Raw genomic sequence first — 10,165 nt, 5'->3', positions numbered from 1 at the left:
TTTTTATTCTGTTTAAATGCAAACAAAGTTATACCAAGGTCTAATACCACCCGTCTTGAACATGTTTAATGATTTGTTAATTGTAGCTTCCTTGTAACGATATAGTTGTATAAAACACGTGTTCAAATCTGTCTTGTTTAATGTTGTTCCATTTTATACAAATACACAGAATGTGATGTATAGTATTTTATAAACTGTCATTTCAACAAACATTTACATGAGAACGGCAGAAACTTTGAATGTTATAACAAGAAGAAATCTAAAAGAAAATTGGAAAAATATGAATTGTCATATCTAAGCATCAATAGGAAAATACTTAGATACGTCTTCAATCTAAAAACATTGCAGTGCCTCAATACATATATCTTATCTACAAAAACAATTGTGTAATAGCTCGTGTTTACTGTATACAAGTGTCACATCAAAATTTAAAAAAACTATAAACATGACAGACCAAAGCGACTTAATTTAATTTTGTATAAATTATTAGTGTTATCTTATTTGTGCGTCACTCCCGGGAAAGTGACAGCAGAGGACTGTTTTTGTCACTTTTTTCCGATTGATAATACTTGATATTACGCATTATTCTGCTTTAATTAGTAATGATTTGTGGATAAAAGGAAAGAGTGTTTAGTAAACTCGTATAGTTACGGTGTAATTGGTTTTGATAATTTCGCGGAATAACTGAAATTTCTATAAATATTTCAGTAACTATTTTTTAACATACCGGAATTATTCAGAAATTCTATTTATTCATGTGAGTATAGTTATTATTTAAAATCTTATCAGAACATTGGGTGAAGAGGTTGGGGTAAGATGAAAAGGAAATGGCATTACATAGAATACAAAGGAAATTAACATACATAAAAGATGTATTGACCAGTAGCTGGACGGTTCAGCGTAAAAAGTTCCACCCTATGACAATAAAAATACAGCTCTGAGCATCGACTTAAGATATTGGGATATAGAATAATGGCTAAAGCTCTTTCCTTTTTCTTCATATTGTTTTATGAATTAACTTTAAACATCATATTAAGATAAATTGTTGTTATTCTGTTCCATATAAATGCTTAAATTTTGACTGAATGTGGTAATCTCGGGTTGTTGTTTTTTCTGGTCAAATAGTTTTAAAAATAGCTCTCCTATTTTAAGTCGTCGTAGTCTATTTAAAGATATCACATAAGGATCACGTACGAAACACAGATTTGTTAGTATGTCCCAATTATAGGGGCATTCTGCATTTCGTACTGTGCATCCGATCATTTGAAGTCCGTCTGTTCGTCCACTGAACATAGCAAACAGTAGTGTGAGTGGTGTATCCGTGTACTAATCAAATACAATGTATTGGATAATTGTGATGGCTTCTTTTTCAGATAATGGTTGTATTATCATTCCTCGTGGTACTGTTACCATTGTTTGGAACATGTTTGGGTTCAATATATAGCTCATTGCTTTTAAATGAACATAACCGATATAGAAAAAGTGAAAATGCAGCCAACATGCAGAAATTGGTAAGTAATAATTTAACACTGTCTAATAATTCTAATTGGCTACACAAATGGACAACAAACGTGAATCTAAAACTAGACTGACAGAAGAATTTAGCAAATATCAATTAAGTGCCTGTTATATCGAAGAATTGTCGACTTTATTACGGTTACTCGTTTTGACATTTATTTGTCGATGTTGAACGAGTAATGCAAGCAACTTGACTACATGTAAAATAAAAAGCCACCTTTTGTCGATTTGTATGAATTCGTTTAGAGTAGTCATCCGTTCAACACCTGTTTATGTAGTGACACCAATCAATTATATTGAATTCAACATTATTTTAGTTTTTAACTGGCAACATATTATTAGTAAAATACTAGTAAGGCATATTTTACTATCTGTAGCATAGGGCTAGAGTATCATTTGGTAACACATTTCTGAATGTGACACAAAAAAAATGTGTTCTCTAGTCTTATGGTCTAGAAGTAAGTGTCCCTTTTATTTTCATTTTTTATATATTTCCAATTAAAAACATATTCCCAAAAGTGGGTTGGCAGTTGCCTATGCTCCCGGTTCATATTTCCATGACTATAATACTATCTCATTTACTGCGTACTCTTCTTCAGTCTAACGACCTTCATGTTTATATTTTATTACCTTCATTTGCTCATGTTTATCTTACTTGTACCAGGTCTGGAGTACAACTCTTGAACAAGAGGCTACTGCATGGGCGTCCAGATGTTCTAACAGCCATCAGCAGAACGGTAGAGGAGAAAACCTGGCAATGCAAAGTGTTGGTGAAGATATAAATGTATTGATAAAGCGGGGTATTAAAATGTGGTTTGATGAGAAGAGAGACTATTCCCCAGGGAGTGGCTTTAGTATGTCTACAGGACATTATACACAGGTAATTGTCATTATACAGGACATTATACACAGGTAATTGTCAATATACAGGACATTATACACAGGTAATTGTCAATATACAGGACATTATACACAGGTAATTGTCATTATACAGGACATTATACACAGGTAATTGTCATTATACAGGACATTATACACAGGTAATTGTCATTAAACAGGACATTATACACAGGTAATTGTCATTATACAGAACATTATACACAGGTAATTGTCAATATGTAAAATAATGTGACATAGTATGTATCTCAGAGCCTGAGTATGCATCCTTTATTAGTAAATGCTCTAGAAATTATGCAATACATTTCAGAATTAGATGCGTTTAATTTGTGCGACTTTGTTGATTTTGACGATATTTTAAGTTTATTGCAAGTATTAAAGATTGAATTGTATTACTGCGTAGCACTTGATCAAAAATGAATAGGCTAAATTCTTTTGGAATGTTGTATTGCGACGCAAACATTGAGGTTGGCCATAAGTCAAATCTAACCCAAATAATACAATCCTTTTATTCCACACACTAATATCACTCCATTGCCGCGTGTTTAATTTATTTAACTATGATGTTCACTATTGTGTTTGTTTCACTACTCCACTGCAGCGTGTTTATTCGGATAATTTTGTTTAAACCTTTAATGTTCATTCTAAGGTTTGCTTGACTGCTCCATTGTTGCGGTGGGTTTTTTCGAACTCTTTGAACGTTTGCTATTAACTCTTGGGTTGTTGACTTTTCATTGTTCCGCTTTTATTTAAATGTCTTTGAACTTTTGCTGTTTACTCTAAAGAAAATATCTCACTGCTCCAATGCGGCGTGTTTATTCGGATTAGCTTGTAAGAAATTTTTGCTTTTTGCTCTAAGGTTTGTTTCACTTTTCCATAGCCGCGTGTTTATATTCGGATTTTTTTTTTTTAACTTTCGCTGTTTACTCTAAGGTTTGTTTCAATGCTCCAAAGCCGCGTGTTTATTCGAATTACACTTTTGTAACTTGTTTGACCTTTTGCTGTTAATTTACTCGTTGGGTTGTTTCACTTCTCCGATGACACATGTTTATTCGGAGAAATTAAGACATTCTAGTTTAATTTGACCATTTTTGATTTGATGTGTTTCTTGTTGTAATTTTGAATGGAATGCATAATGTGATATAGATTTGGCTGTTTGTTTATGTTTCTTTTGTCATATAGCTCTTCCACTGATTTGATTCTTGACTTTCAAATACTCGGCTTTGAGTATTCCTGATAAAGTTAAATCCAGAAAAGCGTTTCGGACGCATGAATTTTATATCTAAAAGGAAACAGGTAATTCACTATCGGTTTTCTTGAAAATTTCCAAATTTGTAGGAATAAATTTTGTTTTTATTTTTGACAATGTTTACGCATAGTATATGATTGCTAGGCTTTGATGTTTTTATAACTTCCTGTCATATACTTTTTGATTGACAGGAGAATTCTCATTGCACTGAAGATGAGTTCAAGTGTACATGTTGTCTAAAATACAAATTATAGTTAGACTAATTTAATTACTACGTCTCAGAGGAAACGAATATTAATGAGATAAAATTATGTGGTCCAGGTTCAAACAACTTTTGTGATTTTACATCAAAGATGATTTTGAAAATACTGCATATATTATTTTTTTAATTTTTTTTTACATTGTAGATGGTGTGGGCGGACAGTAAACAACTGGGTTGTGGTGTACAGATATGTAACGCGAACTCAAAGTTCCCTATGAAATACATGTATTTAGTATGCTTTTATGACCCACCGTAAGTATGAAATACAAGTATCCTACTAATATATATGTAACGCTAACTCTAACTTACCTATGAAATACATGTATTTAGTATGCTTTTGTTCGTGTTTCTATTGTCATCTTTATGCTGCGTTCACACATAATTCGAATTCGATTCGCATTAGCTAATTCGAATAAGTTTAATTCGAATTCGAAACGTTTTACGTCCAAACGTAAATTCTCAATTCGAATTCCAATGCGCGTCAAATTCGCTTTACTGTCCGAACGACGTTAACTTTTAGTTCGTATTAAAAAAAAACGCATTTCTAATGCGAATTGGATAATGCGATTTAGCCTATTCGAATTAAAAATAAAGAAGAATGTGTGAACGCGATTAGCGAATTCCATTCGAATTCAATTCGAATTTAATTAACATAACATTGCATCGATCCAAAACTTATAGAGAAACAAGTCACAACTAGATCTTACCTTAAACAAAAATCGCTATGACTTGTGAACACTATATTGTATTAAAAAAAAAGGAACTGATAAATCAAATCTGGCTCAATCAAGGCTTTAGAATTCAGTATATATTGATCTCTGATTAAGTTATACTTCATATGCAGTATAACGTAACCAGAGATCAATATTTTAATTAGATTGACCTTCAAGCAAAAAGAGTAAGTTATTATAAACCACGTGCTTCTTTCAAGGGGCATGGAAGCCTTAAAAACGGAAGAAATTAAAAAAAAAAAAACAAGTTTGGTAAAAATGTTTTTAAAAGATGTCTTTGAAAGGTTACGACTGAAATGTTTATTTTTTCACCAATCTTAAAAAAAATACTAAATCTGTGATTGAAAATGATATTTTGCCTGTATGGAGCATCTCTAACGTTCATCCAGCCTCCTTAGTGAAAGCGAGCTTAAGCAGCGGGTGATAGTATATAAATAACACATAGCTGAGAGGCTGATAGTGCAGATTTTTACCCCGAGAAAACATTGCCAACTGCGGCGAAGCCAAGGTTAACAACTGTTTTACAAGGGGTACCAATCTGCTCTATCTCCCTCTTCGCTATGTGTTATTTAATTTATTATACTGAATATCTAAATATTTGTAAATAAATAAATTTTGTGTATTTACTGTCTTCTGATTGGTTAAAATTATTAGTTTTATTTTCAATGTTGTCAATTTTGATGGCGACACGCCCACTCTGACGGTTGTATATTCATACGCCAACATGTGTGCACGTTTTTATTGTTAAAATAAATAATATAGAAAGTTCTTTGAGACTTATTTTTGATAGAAAATTTATTTATAATGAATGGCAATAATTTATTTTGATTTTATTGAACCATAAAACTAATTTTTGACTCTTCACATTTTACATAATCCGCTTCGCGGATTATTCAATGTGAAGAGTCAAAAATTAGTTTTATGGTTCAATAAATTCAAAATAGATAATAGCCATTCATTAAATATTGTTAAAAATATGTAAAGTAATGTTATTTAGCTATACATTTTTTATATTTGTTTGCAGAGGAAATTTTAACAACAGGGAGCCATATATAAATGGACAGGCATGTTCTAGATGTCGCTCAGGACAGCAGTGTGATGCAGGTCTATGTTCAGGTATAATAAATTGGTTTTTTTTTTCAATAACTTGTTTTAAATTGCTAAGATTATATTTAGGTGACAAACTTTTACAGTAAATATGGGTATCATTTATTTTCTTTACTCGGTTTGATATAAGTTTGACCGTTGTATAGACACTTGCTTTTTGGGTTCTTACGATGCACTATTTGGTTTCTCGCGATGTACTATTTGGTTTCTCGCGATGTACTTTTTGGTTTCTCACGATGTCCTATTTGGTTTCTCGCGATGTACTATTTGGTTTCTCGCGATGTACTATTTGGTTTCTCGCGATGTACTATTTGGTTTCTCGCGATGTACTATTTGGTTTCTCGCGATGTACTATTTAGTTTCTCGCGATGTACTATTTGGTTTCTCGCGATGTACAATTGGTTTCTCAAGATAAACTATTTTGTTTCTTGAGATATATCATAAATTTTGTTTCTTGAGATATATCATAAATTGTGTTTCTTGAGATTTATCATTTGGTTTGTTGATATAAACCATTTCGTTACCTGAGATGTAACATTTGATTTCTTGAGATGTAACATTTGGTGTCTTGATATATCGTTACCTGAGATGTAACATTTGATTTCTTGAGATATATCATTTGGTGACTTGCGATAAACCAATCGTTTTGATTTTGATTTAAATATAATATCATCTGATTTCTTGAGATATACCATTGCGTTACTTGAGATGTACCATTTGATATGTCGGGATGTATCATTTATATTCTTAAGATATAACATTTGATTTTCGGGATTTACCATTTGATTCTTCGGGATGTACCATTTGATTTTTCGGGATGTACCATTTGATTTTTCGGGATGTACCATTTGAAATCGAGACGTACCATTTTGATTTAGAGATGTATCATTTGATTTCTTGGGATGTACCATTTGATATTGAGACATATCATTTGATATGGAGATGTACCATTTGATATTGAGATGTACCATTATATTTCTCGGGATGTACGATTTGATTTCTTGGGATGTACCATTTGATTTCTTAAGATATATCATTTGGTGTCTCGAGATATACCGTAACCGTTAAGTTGTTTGGGATGTACAATTTGTTTTTTTGAGATATACCATTTGTTTACGTTAGATATGTCATATGGTTTCATCGGATGTATCAATTGGTTTCGTGCGATATATGTCCATGAATATCTCAAAGCATACTAGTACTATCAAGTTTCTTGAGATATTTCGATCGGTTTCTTCAGATAAACCATTTGGATTCCTAAGGTGTACCATTATGGTTCTTTAGATAAATCAAGTGGTTTCGTGAGATTTAACGTTTGGTATCTTGAGATATACATGTTTGGTTTCTTGAGATGCACAGTTTGGTTTCTTGCGATATACCATTTGGTTTCTTGAGATATACCGTTAGGTTTCTTGATATATACCGTTTGGTTTCTTGAGATATACCGTTTGGTTTCTTGATATATACCGTTAGGTTTCTTGAGATATACCGTCTGGTTTCTTGATATATACCGTTAGGTTTCTTGAGATATACCGTTTGGTTTCTTGAGATATACCGTTTGGTTTCTTGAGATATACATGTTTGGTTTCTTGAGATATTTCGTTTGGTTTCTTGATATATACCGTTTGGTTTCTTGATATATACCGTTTGGTTTCTTGAGATATACCGTTTGGTTTCTTGAGATATACATGTTTGGTTTCTTGAGATATTTCGTTTGGTTTCTTGAGATATACCGTTTGGTTTCTTGAGATATACCGTTTGGTTTCTTGAGATATACCGTTTGGTTTCTTGAGATATACCGTTTGGTTTCTTGAGATATACATGTTTGGTTTCTTGAGATATTTCGTTTGGTTTCTTGATATATACCGTTAGGTTTCTTGATATATACCGCTTGGTTTCTTGAGATATACCGTTAGGTTTCTTGAGATATACCGTTAGGTTTCTTGATATATACCGTTTGGTTTCTTGAGATATACCGTTAGGTTTCTTGAGATATGCCATTTGGTTTCTTGTGATTTATCATTTGGTGTCTTGAGATGCATATCATTTGGTTCTTGAGATATGCAATTTCGTGTCTTTATCATTTGGTGACGAAATATATCAATTAGCGTCTTGAGATGAACCATTTAGTTTCTTGAGATATATCATTTTATTTTTGAGACACACCATTCACTGATTCAGATACTTAATACTTTAAAAGAAGACAAAATGAAATATTAAATTGTAGAATAAATAGTTTTTTACATATATTTGTAATCGTCATCAATCATTTCATCAAAACAATATGATCGACATAACTGGTAGCATGTTCTAGTCAATTAATACCAGCTTGTAATTGTTTAATTCTGTATTGTAGATCACGCTACAGGAGGACGAAATGTCCCGAATACACCAACAAAAGTCACTAGCAGAAGTAACGTAAACGGAGGAACCGATTGGAAATATAGTCCCTGGAAGATTGTCAATGAAAATCAACGTACCAAACCTGACCAAACCAGACGTATAACTACCACCAGAGAGAATAAACCCAATGGTAGAGTCATGTGGAGCTGGACATCAGGAAACAATAGGAGAAGTCAGCAAACAAACAATCAAAATTCTCAGCCACGAACAAGTAGGAATTGGAATCTTCCACAAAGTTGGAATAGGAACGCGGGTAGAAATATGAACATAAGAAGAAGAGTTTGGACCAGTGGACAAAATTCAGGGACACCTACCACTAACTGGTCATACAGTTGGAGCACGTAGATTTCAATAATGAAATGAAAAAAATGTTTGTTATATATCACCCCGTATAACCCCGATACAAATGAATCCGGATGTTGACGCGTTCGAAGCGATAATCAGGACAACATTTGGGATGACAACAATTTCGAATGCGTCTCTAGAACTTATTTGTTTATATATAAATATGTCTATGTGATTGTGAGTTTATTTATTCAATTATACAGTTGCTGTAAGTACAAGATATTGCATAGACCGTCTGATAAAACTGCTAGATGCAAAACGCACGGGCATGGTGCAATTTCATACGTTTTATGCGATAAACAATGCTGAATATCTTTTCGTGCATACACCTTTGTGTATTAATACTTCAAGCAATAATATAAAACTATACGTTGGATTACTACGTGCCTTCAAATGCTACCTAGAATTTTTAATAAACGCAATATCATACTTAATAATTTTTGTCTAACTGTATTGTTCGTTCCTCCAAATGTGTCGAGTTCGTTGTGCGTTTTTAATTAATCACTGTACAGTTCGTTGACAAAAACCGTCACAAATCACTTTCTTATTAAGGTATTCGAGATGGCATCGGCGACCCTTTACCTATATTGTATTGTATTTTTTTATTTGTAAATTTAATCAAAGTAGTTGAACTTAAAAAAAAAAAGTCGTTTAAAGCCAAAATTGCAATTTCAAACTAGCGGACATCCGAAAAAAATGTTTTTATTGATTTTTTTTTAGATTTCAACGTTATTCCAGATGAAATAGACTGTTAAAAAATATATTTTAAAGCAAATAAAGTTTCAAAAGTATAGCACAGCCAATACAACTTTGATGACTCGTACTTTTCACAATTAGATGCTCTTCTAAATGCCGATGTTGTTCCAAATTCGCCTATAAAAAGCACCCATATCAGCTCGTTGAACGTGGCCTAGTTTGCCAAATGCCTTAGATGACAGTCAAACTGTTTTTTTTTTCTTTCTTGCTTTTTTTTTTTTTTTTTTTTACATACAAAATTTGTAGATGTAGTGTGATGACAGGTTATACAACTTTCCATCAAAGTTTAAATGAAGTGTGTGTATAAAGCAATTGTTATGATCCAACGTACAGCATTGAACAATGAGGAAAACCGTATTGTCGGCTATAAAAGGCCCCGAAATAAAAAAAATATATGAAAAATTTAAAACGGGAAACCTAACAGTGATACATTTATAACTTATGAATTATCCATTTACAAAAAATAGATCTATACAACAAATGTACTACAGGTGCCTGACGTTGGGCAGACACAATAATAATGATGCGGGATTTAACCAGTGAGCCCTCAACCCTCTCCTTAATCTTGGGCACTGCTGTTACAGCACAACATGATACAAAGAAAAAACCCGTACAGTTTTAAAATTATGAAAAAAATATCAGTGTACCGTTTGATAAATTCTTTGATGAATACAATCAGTCTTGTTACTATTGCAATATAGGGATTGTGGGGAAAAAATAAAACATGCGAATACGTCCCTTACGAAACGGTCCCCTACGAAACAAGAATGGGAGAAAAACGTTTCGTAGTGGACACTACCACTACCATGCAGTCTTTTTTTAATCTTTTTTTCAATTATATTCGTGCAAAACAAATAACAAGGGTTAGCTTCATGCAATTTTTATTATGTTGTTATT

At 32.5% G+C, this 10,165-nt stretch overlaps 1 protein-coding gene across 1 annotated transcript; it reads left to right on the top strand.

Moving 5' to 3' along the window:
• Positions 1-234: 234 nt before the first annotated feature.
• LOC134686592 (cysteine-rich venom protein VAR5-like) lies at positions 235-8,544 on the top strand. Its single transcript, XM_063546266.1, has 6 exons — positions 235-757; positions 1,374-1,511; positions 2,183-2,398; positions 4,072-4,178; positions 5,682-5,773; positions 8,121-8,544. Exons 2-6 carry the CDS (start codon positions 1,377-1,379, stop codon positions 8,510-8,512), a joined length of 942 nt encoding a protein of 313 aa, XP_063402336.1. The 5' UTR covers positions 235-757; positions 1,374-1,376; the 3' UTR covers positions 8,513-8,544.
• The last annotated feature ends 1,621 nt before the right edge of the window (positions 8,545-10,165 follow it).

This window comes from Mytilus trossulus, chromosome 10, assembly GCF_036588685.1.
Source record: "Mytilus trossulus isolate FHL-02 chromosome 10, PNRI_Mtr1.1.1.hap1, whole genome shotgun sequence".
In the NCBI taxonomy this organism is placed as follows: Eukaryota; Metazoa; Mollusca; class Bivalvia; order Mytilida; family Mytilidae; genus Mytilus; species Mytilus trossulus.
This window is presented reverse-complemented; position numbering and strand designations above follow the sequence as displayed.

What these genes read in the sequence shown, in the direction of transcription:
- LOC134686592 (XM_063546266.1), top strand. Translation starts at nt 1,377, where the DNA reads ATGGTTGTATTATCATTCCTCGTGGTACTGTTACCATTGTTTGGAACA. An exon ending in CAGCCAACATGCAGAAATTG is followed by an intron (nt 1,512 to 2,182) that starts GTAAGTAATAAT and finishes TACTTGTACCAG; the next exon opens with GTCTGGAGTACAACTCTTGA. An exon ending in TGATGCAGGTCTATGTTCAG is followed by an intron (nt 5,774 to 8,120) that starts GTATAATAAATT and finishes TCTGTATTGTAG; the next exon opens with ATCACGCTACAGGAGGACGA.